The sequence below is a fragment of the Pogoniulus pusillus genome, chromosome 15 (assembly GCF_015220805.1).
Source record: "Pogoniulus pusillus isolate bPogPus1 chromosome 15, bPogPus1.pri, whole genome shotgun sequence".
NCBI classification, from domain to species: Eukaryota; Metazoa; Chordata; class Aves; order Piciformes; family Lybiidae; genus Pogoniulus; species Pogoniulus pusillus.
Window position 1 is genome coordinate 23,049,966 of NC_087278.1, and position 15,935 is coordinate 23,065,900.

General features: G+C 45.2%; 1 protein-coding gene across 18 annotated transcripts in view; it reads right to left on the minus strand.

Annotated features, from left to right (window-relative positions):
* MICAL3 (microtubule associated monooxygenase, calponin and LIM domain containing 3) overlaps window positions 1-15,935 on the minus strand; it is a 218,544-nt gene that overhangs the window by 101,409 nt on the left and 101,200 nt on the right. For 14 of the 18 annotated variants that reach the window (XM_064155739.1, XM_064155748.1, XM_064155747.1 and 11 more), the window contains exons 13-17: window positions 15,373-15,569; window positions 12,404-12,516; window positions 11,879-11,941; window positions 9,947-10,120; window positions 8,746-8,838 (exon numbers count right to left, since the gene is read on the minus strand). In XM_064155739.1, coding sequence (XP_064011809.1) covers window positions 8,746-8,838; window positions 9,947-10,120; window positions 11,879-11,941; window positions 12,404-12,516; window positions 15,373-15,569 — 640 coding nt within the window. The remainder of the gene's footprint in view (window positions 1-8,745; window positions 8,839-9,946; window positions 10,121-11,878; window positions 11,942-12,403; window positions 12,517-15,372; window positions 15,570-15,935) is intronic. The other 4 variants (XM_064155746.1, XM_064155744.1, XM_064155755.1 and 1 more) reach the window with 2 other exon arrangements.

Genomic DNA, 15,935 nt, shown 5'->3' on the forward strand with positions numbered 1-15,935 from the left:
GTGTCTTACCCACTCTGCTAAAAGGTAACATGCCCTTTGCAGACTCTACAGGCATACAAGTGTTCAGCAAAGAAATATCTTCTGCCCATGAGGAAGATAACAATGAAAAGGATTATATAAGAGGCTTGTGGAACTGCTGCTGCCTTTTTATCATCTCAAGTTTTGTTCAGGATTGATCAGGGAAGAGTGGAATTTATTTCTGCAGTAGGAAACCCAAAATTTAAAGAACACCACACAAAGAAACATGATGGCCACATGGAGGACAATTACTGAAGGATTTCAGGTAATACTTAGCCAGAAGGACAAATACAGGTGCAGAAACATCTGGATGCACATATATACACTGTTCAGAACAGCTCTTAATACTCACAATTCAAACTCAGATCAAACACAAACTCTTGAGACAACAGGGTGGGTGTGGAGGAAACAGAAAGAACACAGCGGGCATGTGCAGGGCACTAAAACACTCAAAAGCAATTCACACAAGCAACACCAAAAGAAACTACTGGATACAAGGGCAAGTTTTCAGTCAGACCTGTTTAAACAGAGTAGAGATGAAGAAAAGTTGCCTTTGCTTCCCTGCATTACTCTAATGTTTCACTTCTGGTTTGCTGCAGCTCAGAACCAAGAAAGGCTGCTGTAATTACAGTAAAAGAGCAGGCTCCAGCAGAGACTCTGCAGGTTTCTGCAAGCTGGTGCTTCTAATCTAAGAGGTTGAAGAAGCCCTAGCACCATGAGAACAGAAAACAGGCAATGCATTTGTGAATGGGATCTGGTCACTTGTGCAAGCAGCCATGAAGAGAGAGGGACAGAGCATGCAGAGCGAATCACCTGCTGCCTGGGATACGGTGGAGAGGGAGGTGGAGTGGAAGAAGAGAGCATGATCACTTTTTTGGGGCAGGTCCGAGAACGTCCCTTAGTCCTCATCTTTTTTTTTTTTTACAGAAACAAAAAGAAGAACAAAAGATCATAATAATGGTAGAGAAGAGAGAACATTACTTTGGATTTGGTAATACAGGCCAGAAGGCATGGACCGAGAGACTGCCAGCTCAAGCTCACACCTCTCACACAGGACCTAAAGCCACACTTTACCCCAGGCTGAAGGACCTAAGGGTTACACCCACAGGCACACAACCACCAGTCAGTTAACCCCAGGGGGGACAGCTAACAGGCACCTCTGTCAGTCAGCAATTAACCCATCAGCTGCTGACTCACGGTCTTAAAATCATTGCTACAATCCAAGGTGCAACTTGGAACCCTCCATAGCAATCACCTGCTCCTTTGCCTGAGGAAAAAGTTACTACTGTGCCCCGCAGCGTTTAGAAATGCCTGCCCTGTTGACCTAACTACTCTTGCTTGCAGTTCATTAGCAACATAACTCCAGTTAGAGATCTGAGAACAGATCTCTCAGATCTCTAACTTAACAGATACTAAAGCATCTCAGGCAATTTAAATTGTTCTACATTCTGGTAGAACAGAAACAGATCTGGTTTACAGCCAAATGCAGCCCCACCTAATAATCCAGACATTACAGAATGCACACACATGTCCTCATTTTAGTATGCCAGAAAAGATGACTTTCTGCTCTTGTACCACCTCCAGTTAGCTACAGGTGTGGCAGGTTAAGAGCTCTAGAGGTGTGGCAGTTTAAGAGCTAAGGTTTGATTTCGGTTCTAAATTACAAACAAGGGAGAGGAACTTTCTGGACATTCTTCTGAATATAGAGTGAATGAGCAGGGCATCAGTTGTGAGAAGAAAATAATGATCAAGTCTGTATCAATCCTTAGTTTAAAAAGCAATGTATAAACCATTTCATTCTCCTGGCTTCTGGGCACTGCTTCTGTTGTTGTCCCTTTGCCTGACTCCTCCATGCCATGTACTAACCTTTTAATGATAACACCTGAAGCTTTGTTGATTTCCTGTCTGGGGGGAGAGAAGGTGGTGGCCTTGGCCCCTTCTGGGCTATCTTTCATAGAATCATAGAATCAACCAGGTTGGAAGAGGCCTCCAAGATCATCCAGGCCAACCTAGCACCCAGCCCTGGCCAATCAATCAGACCATGGCACTAAGTGCCTCATCCAGGCTTTGCTTCAACACCTCCAGGGACAGCAACTCCACCTCCTCCCTGGGCAGCCCATTCCAATGCCAATCACTCTCTCTGACAACAACTTCCTCCTCACATCCAGCCTAGACCTCCCCTGCCACAACCTGAGACTGTGTCCCCTTGTTCTGTTGCTGCTTGCCTGGGAGAAGAGACCAACCCCACCTGGCTACAGCCTCCCTTCAGGTAGTTGTAGACAGCAATGAGGTCACCCCTGAGCCTCCTCTTCTGCAGGCTGCACACCCCCAGCTCCCTCAGACTCTCCTCATAGGGTTTGTGCTCCAGGCCTTTCACCAACCTTGTTGCCCTTCTCTGGACACCTTCCAGCACCTCAACATCTCTCTTGAATTGAGGAGCCCAGAACTGGACACAGCACTCAAGGTGTGGCCTGACCAGTGCTGAGTACAGGGGCAGAATAACCTCCCTTGTCCTACTGGCCACACTGTTCCTGATGCAGGCCAGGATGCCATTGGCTCTCTTGGCCGCCTGGGCACACTGCTGGCTCATCTTTAGCCTACTGGCTATCAGTACCCTCAGGTCCCTTTCCTCCTGGCTGCTCTCCAGCCACTCTGTCCCCAGGGTGGAGGAGGACTGGATTTCTGCATTATTTCTCAGTTGTAAATAACTGTATGTAATTGTAAATACAGGTACATATATTGTGTATATATGCCTGTAAATTCAGCTTGCTGTAAAATACAGCTTGATCTTACTTCCAAGCTGTCTGAGCTGGCCTGGTAAATTTTATCTGGGGGATAATTTCTCAAACCCACCACAAAAGGCTTTTTTCCTCACAACTCCTTGATTATTAAGATATCTTCTTCCCAATTATTGAGACTGGAGTGCAGTTCTTATAAGGAGACGCTGAGAGACTTGGGACTTTTCAGTCTGGAGAAGAGAAGACTGAGAGGGGATTTGATAAATGTTTATAAGTATTTGAGGGCTGGCCAGGAGGGGAGGAAGAGGCTCTGCTCACTTGGTCCCTGGGACAGGACAAGGAGCAATGGGTGTAAGTTGCAGCAAAAGAGGTTCTGCCTCAACACAAGGAGGAACTTCTTTACTGTAAGGGTCCCAGAGCACTGGAACAGGCTGCCCAGAGAGGCTGAGGGGTCTTCTTCTCTGGAGCCTTTCAAGGCCTGTCTGGATGTGTTCCTCTGTGATCTGTGTTAGATAGGATTGTCCTGCTCTGGCAGGGGGGTTGGGCTTCATGATCTCCTTGGGTCCCCTCCAACCCCTAACATCCTGTGAGCCTGCGATGCTCTTTTCTTTTGTGTTCTTATCAGAGCATATCTGGAAATTGTTTACATCACATACAAAAAACAAACCAAAACAACAAAAAACCCCAACCCTCACCTTCAAAAAAACCCAAAACCCACCCAGCACAAAACTGAACCACAGGAAGCTGTGTGCCCAAAGCCACTGCTAGCCAGCCCTCAAAGACACGGCATGCTGTTTAAAGATAGTACAGGTGTTCGCTGCTGCCCTTACAGCTGAGCTGCCACTAACATCTGCAAGGATGTTTTCTACCCTTTAAATAAAATCAATTCTTCTACTTCAAACAGATGCTACAAGCAGCTTAAACTAAAGCACATGACTCTGAAGGGATGAGGAACATTTTCATGCTGCTTCAAAAGGCTCAGCTATGAAGTCACTAATTTCTAGCTGAGAGGATGGTAACATTTTCAACCGCTGCAGCTGCTCACGGATTTTTGCCTGACCAGGGCCAAGTCTGCATTTTGAATTTCAATATTTTCACAAAACAAATATTTTTGCCTGACCAGGGCCAAGTCTGCATTTTGAATTTCAATATTTTCACAAACCTGTTGTTTTTTTTTCAGGGCAGAGCTCAGAATATAACATTGTATACAAAGCACACATTCAGTCCTCCAGCAGGATGCATTTCTGAGCATGCAAGGATAAAGATGGCTAGAGGAAAGCTGTGTCAACAGATTTATCTAAGAAATTAAGGAGGAAAAACAGTATTTGCAGAAATTACTGGTTTAGAATCATAGAAGCAGTCAGGGTTGGAAGGGACCACAAGGATCAGCCAGTTCCAGCCCCCCTGCCATGGCCAGGGATACCCTACCCTAGAGTAGGCTGCCCACAGCCTCAGCCAGCCTGACCTTAAACACCTCCAGCCATGGGGCCTCAACCACCTCCCTGGGCAACCCATTCCAGCCTCTCAACACTCTCATGCTGAACAACTTCCTCCTCACATCCAGGCTGAATCTCCCCACCTCCAGCTTTGCTCCATTCCCCCCAGTCCTCTCACTCTCTGATATCCTGAAAAGTCCCTCCCCGGCTTTTTTTGTAGGCCCCCTTCAGATCCTGGAAGGCCACAAGAAGGTCACCTGGGAACCTCCTCTTCTGCAGATTGAACAGTCCCAACTCTTTCAATGTGTCCTCACAGCAGAGCTGCTGCAGGCCTCTGAGCATCCTCCTGGCCCTTCTCTGGACATGCTCCAGCACATCCACATCCCGCTTCTAATAGGGACTCCAGACTGGATGCAGTACTCCAGGTGGGGTCTTATCAGTGTAGAGCAGAGAGGGAGAATCACCTCCCTCCACCTGCTGGCCACACTTCTCCTGATGCAGCCCAGGCTCTGGTTGGCTTTCTGGGCTGCAAGTGCACACTGCTGGCTCATGTTGAGCTTCTCGACCACCAGCACTCCCAAGTCCCTCTCCCCAGGGCTGCTCTCCAGCCAGTCCCTGCCCAGCCTGGATTTGTGCTTGGGTTTGCCTCGACACAGATTTAAGTTCTCTTCTGTTGAGATTTCAGCTCCTGCTGACCGTGGTCATCTCAGTCACTGTGTATCTTCAAAAATAGAGTTCTAACAGCATCACTGGAAAGAGTTTGTACTGCTGCACCTAGATCATGTTTCAGGGAACCATCTCAAAAGAATAAACAGCAGAAAGGATGTGCAGCAAAGGAGGAAGTTCCTCACAGAGAGAGTCATTTGCCATTGGAATGGGCTGCCCAGGGAGGTGGTGGAGTCACTGTCCCTGGAGGTGTTCAAAAAAAGCCTGGATGAGGCACTTAGTGCCATGGTCTGGTTGACTGGCTAGGGCTGGGGGATAGGTGGGACTGGATGATCTTGGAGGTCTCTTCCAACCTGGTTGATTCTATGATTCTAAATGGCATCTCCATCTTCCAAGCATCACTGAACACATTTGTGAATGCAGTTTAGGTATCACACACACATCTTGATGCTCTTAGGACACCCACAAAACTGTGTCAGAATACTGCTGAGGGCCATAAGCTGAAGAGTCTGGAAAGCCAGGACAAAATTCAGTTTAAAAGGCTCATTTCCCATATCACACCCAAACAGTTGGATCCTCTTCTGGACTTACTATACAGCTTTTCAGTGGTTTTGTGCTCTTTCCTTAAGGCAGCCAAAATGGCTTGGAAAGCAAGGGAGCACACCATGGAAGATGTTTTTATACAACTAGGTGTTCATTTGAGGAGATTAACAACCACACCATGAAAAACAAACCAGCTTGGGGTTTTTTTGCAGGAGATATTACCTTCACATAAAACATTAAAGACATCTCCACTGTGCACATACACGTAACAGGATCTGAGCTGCTGAGGTGCTCATCACAGCACAACCTAATTTTGACACAGACCAACACTCTTGTAGCTCAAAGGAAATTTTGTAGCCCAATTAATGAGGAAAATGCAGGCCACAGACCTACTTGATCCTTTGAAGGTTCTTGCCTTTCTGAGAGAAACAGCATTAACATCTTGTGATGAAAGCCAAGACAGCCTCAGAGCAGATTCTGCCAGGGCTCCACTCTTGCCAGGAATTGCCCTAGCAAGGGACCTCTGCCCCAGCTGGACAACAGGCAGGCGTTCTGCCTCACACAACTGCTGGCCTCTTAACTCTTAAATCCATGGCAAAGCAAAATTCTAGGAGTCAACCTGACAAGCAACTACAGCTAAGGAAGTCCAACTGGCGGACACTGGCAGGCAATAGCCCAAAGCAGATAAAACTTTCTCATCAAAACTGAGGATCCACCCCAGAGTCTGTCCTTTGAAGTTGTGTGGGTCTCCCCTGCAACCAGTCTCATGTTTTCGCAGCACACTTTGCTCTTCCATACAGCTTCCAAGACATAGGACAGAATCTATTGATCACAAGCTGCAAAACTGCCCTGCTCCCAAAGACTCCTGAAGATCTCAACTTCGTTCTGCCTCCTCCCAGCAAGAATGATTAAGCTACCTGTGGTTCCCCCAAAAACACATCACCACTTTGTCTCCATAGGAACTGCTCTGCTCCACTTCAAGGGCCTCTCAGCAGAAGGCATTCACTACGTGATATATCTTACACACAGTCACTCACAGAAGTTTCTGCTCAAACTCTGACATCTGTGCCAAAAACCTACCCCTAACCCCTTCCCATTACTTCACCAACAGCTCTTTCTAGTAAACATACATCCTCCCTGAAGAGCTTGCCAGAAACAACACTCATTCTCTACAGCACCTCCAATAACATGTAGTGTACCCAGCACCAACTCCACTTCTGGTAATCTGTGTCCCACAGCACAGCTTCGCAGCTAGAGCCCAATACAACTGCAGAAAGCTGTTTCAGTGCTGTAGCAAGGTTCAGCCTCAGCTATCAGATTCTGCATGCCTAAGCAATTAGAATTAGGAATTTCAGGCACCAGCTGGAGCACTGCGTCAGCAACAGCTTCCTGCAGAATGGATTTCAGCCCTGGCCTGACGAAGCTGGCTGCTTAGCTCAGGGGATAACTTCCTGCCCCTGCTCTATCAGTCAAGAATAAATGTTTCTATACATGCTCATGGCCTTTCAAAGGCAACTGATGGGCTTCATTTCCTCAAGCAAGTCATAAGGAACCTTTGCAATGGGGTTTTTATCAATTATGGGTTTGATCCTTCTGTATCCTGCAGATTGTGTTCTTGAGACCCAGTATTAGTCTTCTCCATTTCTTTTGTCAGATGAAAAGCACTGCAAATCCAGCACAAAGCTTGGACTCAAGAGCCAGTCTGTTAATGAAGTAAAGCTTATCAAGGAAAGATCATCTCCAAGAGTAATCTTGAAAGGGAAATCATCCACACGCGGCAATCAGTGTCAGTGTTGAGTAAAACAATGTAATCCCTCTGACAGCACAAGAGCTCTGCTCTTTACATGGAGATGCTACCAAGGCTGAGGGAGATCAGATGATCTTTTTTCTCCCTTTTGTTTGTCCTTTATTTCTCATCAATTACAAAAGCATGACAATAAGAACTTGCATGTTTCACCAGAAAGGCTTAATTATGAGGCCTAAGTTCCTACAGCAGGTTTAAGCAGAAGTCTCGAGGCTGCACAGCTGTGATCTTCTCAAAGTGCTATACCACAAATCTTCATCCTTCTGAACTGAGAAAGGTAAGCAAAGCAATGCAGTTTTCTGGGGATTTTTGGTGAGGTAACATCAGCAGTGTTCACCAATATTGTACTGCCACATTATGCTCTTCTGCATCAGTTCTGTGGGTCGCCCCCCTTTACCTGGCAAGCAGTCTTAAAAAAGGAGGTTGCCCTAATCATGCACAGTATGTACCCACCTGAAAGTGCCTGTTAGCCTACACAGATGACTTCAAAGAGACAGAAAGTAGAACAATCACTGAGTCAGCAAACCCCAAACATGATGCTGACATTAAGACTCTCCTGACAGCAGTTCCTCTGACTCGGTGGTTCTTCCTCGGACAGAAGCCTTTTGAGATCATGGTACCAGTTGTCACATGTAGCATAGTGTCAGTGCCTCAAATAGGAAGACCACCATGAAGACACAACCATGCAGAAGAGTGAATTTCTAAAGTAAGGTCACCTTCTTCCTCTTGATTACAAAGCATGTTCTGACTGAACTGCAACCAGGAAGAGGCAGATCTGTTTCTACAAATTACGGTTGCCAGAAAAATATGTCTCAGTGGTCTCAGAAACATGAGGACACAATTTGCAAAGGGAAAGTGCAGAAGCAGAGGAAGCCAGTAAGATAATATCCCTATTGCCTGAACAGATAGTCTGTCACAAGCCTCAGCTTTGGAAGTACACAGCTGAAAGAAAACACCAGCAATGACAGTAGGCCAAAATACACAAGATAAAATGTGATAGCTGCTGGTTTTTCTGCTGCTGAGCCCTCTTCTGAATCCTCTGTGACAGAGTACCCAAAATTTACTTCATTCACAGTCATCTGCAATTCAGTAAATTGGAGAAGTTGGTATGGAACACTACATTTGCCACAGAGAAAAGAAAACCACAGTGAAGTCTCCTGTAACTGCAGAACACAAGATTCCACATGTGAACAACAAAACTGACAATCAACCACAGATAACACAACAGCTTTCCTCTCAATGGTTATGATAATTCCTTATGTAATTGCAATCTTTATCTAACAGGAAAATCTGGAAATTCCACAGGCAAGGTGCCTGCTAAAACATCCACTGAAACCCTAGAAAGTTGAAACTAGCATAAGGCAGCAAGGAAAATTATGTTAAACTATATACCACTATGGAAAAGAGATGCTAATTCTATTAAAGAATTTAACTTAAGGGATTCACACAAGCTGCTGGAAAAGGATTGGTTTCAAAGCAGAACAGTGCTAGTTGGTGTTGGGTGCAGGGAATGCAGCATATTCATAATCAGTTTCTTTACCTGTTTCCACTGGGGTATGGGAGCAAGACGACCCTGCTCTCGTCTGCTGGCTGCTTGGTTGTGAGCACGTTCTTGATAAGGCAGGACAGGCTGCTGCATGCAGGTTGTAAGGAAAATGGGACCAAGGAGGAAAGATAAAATAGTAAAGGAAACTCAAAAAAAGCCAAAGGAATGGGATACAGAATAACACAGACAAACATTTAAGAAGGAAAAAAAAAAGGTAGGGGAGAATTAATTTGTCAAATAAAATTAATAAAAGTAAATTATGAAAAAAGAAGCCACATCATAACATGGGAAACTATGCACATTTTTGGGCCTTCCCCTTTATTTTCATGACTACTTTAAAGCAGCCTGGTTAATCCAGCCTATATGTAGTGGCAGAGGGAACACCTGGTTGGTTAAGGCATGGGACAAACATCATTCTGAGGTTATGCTATACTGCTAACACTGATGTGCAGCATAGCATAGAAATGCTTGACCAAGCTTTAAAGTACATAGGTCAGGTCCCACTCACAACCTGGTCAAGGCAATAGAGAGCTTGGCACAAGCTGTGAAGACAGACTTTGCAGCAGAACAAGAACTCAGGCACTTCAACCATACCCAGCCTTACGCTGCTGACACTGTGCTGCTAGCAGGAGTTTAATGTGACTCGGTCTAACTTGGAAGATAACTACCTTGTAGCTGCAGTAGTTCAGAGAGCATCCTGAATAAGCAGCAGTCAACAGGAAGCCTCACTTGGAGAGACACAAATATCCTGATTGTCAAGAAACACCCAGGCATCCATGTACTTCACTTACACACACAAAACCTGATCGCAGGCCACGAGAACAAACAGATGTAACTTGGCATGGAAAGGCTCAAATGGGAAATGAAATGGTCATTCTTCAACAATACAAATGGAATGATCCTGGAAAGCTTTGGAACAGCAGCAACAGAAGAAACTCAATTGCTGGTAAAGTGTTTGGGAAAGAGATGACAATGTAGTAACAACCACAGAGAAACAGACTAGCATTAGGAAGTTCTTCTCTACCCTATATTCCTAGATTTTGGATTTTTCTCTCTTGAGTAAGCTTCACTCTTCTCTAGGAGAGCCTCTGAAGCAGAGAAGCACCACTAGCATCCAGTCCAGAAGAATGCATCTTATCCTTCACCACTTTTCTCCAGAACTCCAGCACAAAGGGCTTTATCACCCATCTCCTACCTGTCTTCGCAAGCTGGACGACGGCACTGGGGCGTTCTCCTCAAACTTGGCCAGCAGCTGGGTTGCCATGGACTTGACTTTGTTCTGATTGCCAATGGCAGCATCAATTCTCCTTTCTGTCAGAGCGCTCACCAGCGTGGGCCTCTCTTCTCTGTAGCTCCGTGGGATGTCCTCCTAACAATAAATGATGTCAGAACTTAACAGGAGATAATCAGATCACCTCTTCATCTCTACTCCTTTCTTGTGATAGGTTTCTAACTGTAAAAACAAATGTGTTGGTCTGCACTTTAAAACTCACATTTTTATTTCCTCTGGCACATCACCAAAAGTTCTGTTAACCTGTACTTATCTTTTCAGCCTTATCTGACACATTCACCTGCCAGAGAGCCCAGTTTTAACACTCCCATGAATCCCCTGGCATAAAGCAAAAGTCTCACCTTCAAACCTTCGCTGACAACCCAAAGCAACAAATTTTAACTCAGTTGTATTTATCTGACTTACTGCTTCTGCATGGGGCAGCAATGTGCCCTGGTGGCCAAGAAGGCCAAAGGGATCCTGGAGGTGCATTAAAAGGAGTGTATCCAACAGATCAAGGAAGGGTCTCCTCCCTCTAAGCTCTGCCCTAGTGAGGCCTCACTTGGAATACTCCATCTAGGTCTGGGCACCCCAGAACTAGACAGTAGATCTGAGACAGGGATCTACTGGAGAGAGTCCAAGGGAGGGCTACAAGGATGCTGAAGGGACTGCAGCACTGACTGATGAGGAGAGGATGAGAGCCCTGGGGCTTATTAGTCTGGAGGGGAGAAGGCTGAGAAGGGATCTGAGCAATGTCTATCAATTGCTGAGAGGTCAAGAAGGAAGGGACAGGGACAGCCTCTGCTCACCTGTGTCCTGGAACAGGACAAGGGGCAGTGGATGGAAACTACAGCACAGCAAGTTCCAGCTCAACAGAAGGAAGAACTTCTTGACTGCCCAGAGAGGTTGCGGAGTCTCCTTCTGTGGAGCCTTTCCAGCCCTGTCTGGATGTGTTCCTGTGCAACCTGTGCTGGATTCTCTGGTCTGCTCTGGCAGGGGAGTTGGACTGGAGGATCTCCAGAGGGCCTCTCCAACCCCTAACATCCTGTGACTATAAACATTTCAGCTGAAGGACTGTCTTGTGGAGTGCACTAGGAGTGGGTGCTTTTTGCATTAAACAAGGCTTAAGCTTAAATACAAGTGCAACTTCTGGCTGCACTGCAAGGCTTTACCAAGTATGTTTTATTTTTAGCGTCCTCATCCAACGAAAGCACACAGCAGTAACAACAGAAGGTGAGTGAACTGCAACACTTCGTTTGTTGTGTCCTATTCCTTCATAAACACCAGTGAAATACTTGCAGCATGCATACACCACAGTGTAACCTCTGAGAAACTACTTTTTACCTAAAAGAAAAATCTTAGAATCTGAGAATTGGCAAAGCTGGAAGGGACCTCAAGGTTCATCCACTTCCAATCCCCCCTGCCAGGAGCAGGGACACCTCACAATAGATCAGGTTGCTCAGAGTCACATCCAGCCTGGCCTTAAAATCTTCCAGGAACGAGGCTTCCACCACCTCCCTGGGCAACCTTCCACTACCCTCATGCTGAAGAACTTCTTCCTAATGTCTAATCTAAATCTGCCCTTCTTGGATCCATTCACCCCAGTCCTGTCACTACCTTACACCTTAAAAAGTCTCTCCCCAGCTTTCTTGCAGCCCCCTTCAGATGCTGGAAGGCCACAATAAGGTCTCCTTGGAGCCTTTTCTTCTCCAGACTGAACAACTCCAACTCTCTCAGTCAAATCTTACATAAACTCTGCCTGGATACAGAAAATTAAAAGATCGGAGTAGGAACAAGGAACCTCCCTGACACCTCTCTGTGTTTTCTCCTTGACATCTTCCTCACTGTAATACTTACATCCTCAGACTGGCTGGTTTTTCTCCTCTTTCCTGCACCATCCAGATCTTTCTCTTTTTTGTCCTGAAAATGCAAGAAGGAGGTAAAAAGCCAATGAAGATAAAGAGTCTTACACCCCTCTGGCCTGAAGCAGATGTCATCAGTATACTTGAACAAGCTTTGCAACACAACTGATTAACCCTCTGGGCCCACTCTCCATTTGTCTAAGAATTTTTATCTTGATCCTCCTTAAGGGATTCTTACCTTCAAAACTAGGCAGCCTTCAGACAATTTCAACTAATTGGGAATGGAGCAATCTATTTCGTTCCTATACAAAGCCACACCCCAAATACTGCCACAAGGTCAGGATTTTAAGACCAAAACTTGGCAGTATATACTATGGCTGGAATTCTGTAGCCACAAATGTCATGAATGATCCTACACCCAGAGTTGATGGCCAAGTGCTCCCTTGTAAACACACTGACAGACACATTTTCAGCAGCAGTTGCTCAGAGGCCAGTGTTATCAAGACTGTGGTAGGGTTACCTTTGGAGTGCGCTTCCGAGAGATGCTTTGCCCCAGTTTGCTGAGAAAGGAGATAGGAGATTTGGTGCTGGCAATCAGGGCAGCTTTTTCTTCTGCATTCAGGTCCAGAGTATCTGTTACCAAAACCAGGTACAACAAGGTGCTGCTATTGTTATACATATACACACATAACTGAAGGACTTACTAATCTCCTTTTTCAGTTGAAGATGTTGTTTCTTACATTCTCTGCATGAAATTGTTTTGTATAGAACTGATGCCTTTGCCTAAGCTACTCAGCTTTCTCCTAAAAGAGACAGGGACCTGCTGGAAACAGCCCAGTAGAGAGCCACAAGGATGATTTGGGGACCTGAGTGTCTCCTCTAGGAAGAGAAACTCAGAGTCCTGGGGCTGTTTAGTCTAGAGAAGAGAAGGCTGAGAGGGGATCTGATCAATGTCCATAAATAACCTGAGGGGTGGGTGTCAAGTGGAGGGGGTCAAGATCTTTTCAGTGGTGCACAGCAATAAACCAAGAAACAATGGATACAAACTGGAACAGAGAAGCTTTCACCTTAACATGAGGAGAAACTTCCTTACTGTGAAGGTGGCAGAGCCCTGGAGCAGGCTGCCCTGAGAAGTTGTGGAGTCTCCTTCTCTGGAGGCTTTCAAAACCTACCTGGATGCACCCCCATGAAGACTACCCTGAGTGACCCTGCTTTGGCAGGGGGCTTGATCCACATGATCTGTCAAGGTCCCTTCCAACCTCTAACATTCTGTGATCCTATGACTGTGTAATTCTCCTTTCAGGGTTTATAGCCACTCAGAATAAATACAGTGCAGATTTACTCCATTTGCTTTTATATTTGAAGAGCAGCAGCAGCAGCATTATTAAGAGTTAGGAGGCTGTAAATAACTGATGCTCTGTATTTTTAGAGGACTACTAAACACACTGTTTCCCCCCCACCAGAATGATAAGACATTCTTACTGATGATCTGAATTCAACAAAAAGCTGTAACTATATCCTTAATATTTAATGGTAGGCCACATTGTTCCAGCATCACACAGCTACACCTCTCAGTTCAATCAAACATCTTTCATTCCTCACTGGCCTGAAGTTAGTCTCAGTGTTTATGAGTGGCAAACAGGTACAAAACTTGGCCAGTGTTTTGAAGCTACCTACTAAACAACTACTAGGCAATCCAGCTCACTTTGGCTAAGACAGATAAACTCCTAACAACTGCCAGAAAGCACAAAAGTTATCTGGTTGTGCTGAAGGGAGTTGAGAGCTTTGGAGGGAGTAACTTTGAGAATGCTATTTTGCATAAACTCTGGTTTTTTGCCTCCTGATAATGCCCAAATGGTCTTTATCAGCACCAAAAACAAGTCAGCTTTTTGTAATGCAAGTTCACCAAGTGACTAGTCAAAGGCCATGCAGAAGTAGCACAAAGACACCTTAATGCAAGTTCACCAAGTGACTAGTTAAAGCCCAGGCAGAAGTAGCACAAAGATACCTTAGTGCAAGTTCACCAAGTGACTAGTCAAAGGCCATGCAGAAGTAGCACAAAGATACCTTAGTGCAAGTTCACCAAGTGACTAGTCAAAGGCCATGCAGAAGTAGCACAAAGATACCTTAGTGCAAGTTCACCAAGTGACTAGTCAAAGGCCATGCAGAAGTAGCACAAAGATACCTTAGTGCAAGTTCACCAAGTGACTAGTCAAAGGCCATGCAGAAGTAGCACAAAGATACCTTAGTGCAAGTTCATCAAGTGACTAGTCAAAGGCCATGCAGAAGTAGCACAAAGATACCTTAGTGCAAGTTCACCAAGTGACTAGTCAAAGGCCATGCAGAAGGAGCACAAAGATACCTTAGTGCAAGTTCACCAAGTGACTAGTCAAAGGCCATGCAGAAGTAGCACAAAGATACCTTAGTGCAAGTTCATCAAGTGACCAGTCAAAGGCCATGCAGAAGTAGCACAAAGACACCTTAATGCAAGTTCACCAAGTGACTAGTTAAAGCCCAGGCAGAAGTAGCACAAAGATACCTTAGTGCAAGTTCACCAAGTGACTAGTCAAAGGCCATGCAGAAGTAGCACAAAGATACCTTAGTGCAAGTTCACCAAGTGATTAGTCAAAGGCCATGCAGAAGTAGCACAAAGATACCTTAGTGCAAGTTCACCAAGTGACTAGTCAAAGGCCATGCAGAAGTAGCACAAAGATACCTTAGTGCAAGTTCACCAAGTGACTAGTCAAAGGCCATGCAGAAGGAGCACAAAGATACCTTAGTGCAAGTTCACCAAGTGATTAGTCAAAGGCCATGCAGAAGTAGCACAAAGATACCTTAGTGCAAGTTCACCAAGTGACTAGTCAAAGGCCATGCAGAAGTAGCACAAAGATACCTTAGTGCAAGTTCACCAAGTGACTAGTCAAAGGCCATGCAGAAGTAGCACAAAGATACCTTAGTGCAAGTTCACCAAGTGACTAGTCAAAGGCCATGCAGAAGGAGCACAAAGATACCTTAGTGCAAGTTCACCAAGTGACTAGTCAAAGGCCATGCAGAAGTAGCACAAAGATACCTTAGTGCAAGTTCACCAAGTGACTAGTCAAAGGCCATGCAGAAGGAGCACAAAGATACCTTAGTGCAAGTTCACCAAGTGACTAGTCAAAGGCCATGCAGAAGTAGCACAAAGATACCTTAGTGCAAGTTCATCAAGTGACTAGTCAAAGGCCATGCAGAAGTAGCACAAAGATACCTTAATGCAAGTTCACCAAGTGACTAGTCAAAGGCCATGCAGAAGTAGCACAAAGACACCTTAATGCAAGTTCACCAAGTGACTAGTTAAAGGCCATGCAGAAGGAGCACAAAGATACCTTAGTGCAAGTTCACCAAGTGACTAGTCAAAGGCCATGCAGAAGGAGCACAAAGACACCTGAAGCACACCCATGCACCCTGAAGCTGTCTTTAAATTTGACAGAGGTGCCCCAAACTCCTTACCACTAGAAGGGATGGTGTCTTTGAACATCTCATAGAACTGTGTGAGGTACATCACCATCGACAGCTTATCTGGCTCTCCAACAGATGCCATTTCCTTTCCAGTCATAATGGGAGATATTCCAAACTCTTTTTCAGCAATGTCAAAGGCCAGCTGGTTATTCTTCTCCACATTATGCTCATCCAAAGAATCAAAGTCTCTGCAAAGAGCAGAAAGAAGGCATGCACTGAATTGTGTGTCTTCTGAAAACTCAGGGATCCATCTTCTGTTTTGGTTTGTGGGTTTTTTCCCTTCAAATATTTCTCAGATTTATTTGCCAGTAACATTTTGTACTGCAAGTCTGATACTGTTCAATTATGGTGAACTTTGTCTCACACAAATTCTGTTTTTTCTCTTTTTGCTGCTCCTCCAAACCCAGGTTTTCCATCTTAAAAAAAGAACTTTTCTTCTCCTCTGAAGTAGATCTCCAATTCCACATCTGCAGGAAGATTGTACTCTTTTACCCCATGCAAAATCATTTGTGTGCTTGGGATTAAATCAAGCCTCCACCTTTGTCTCCTCATTT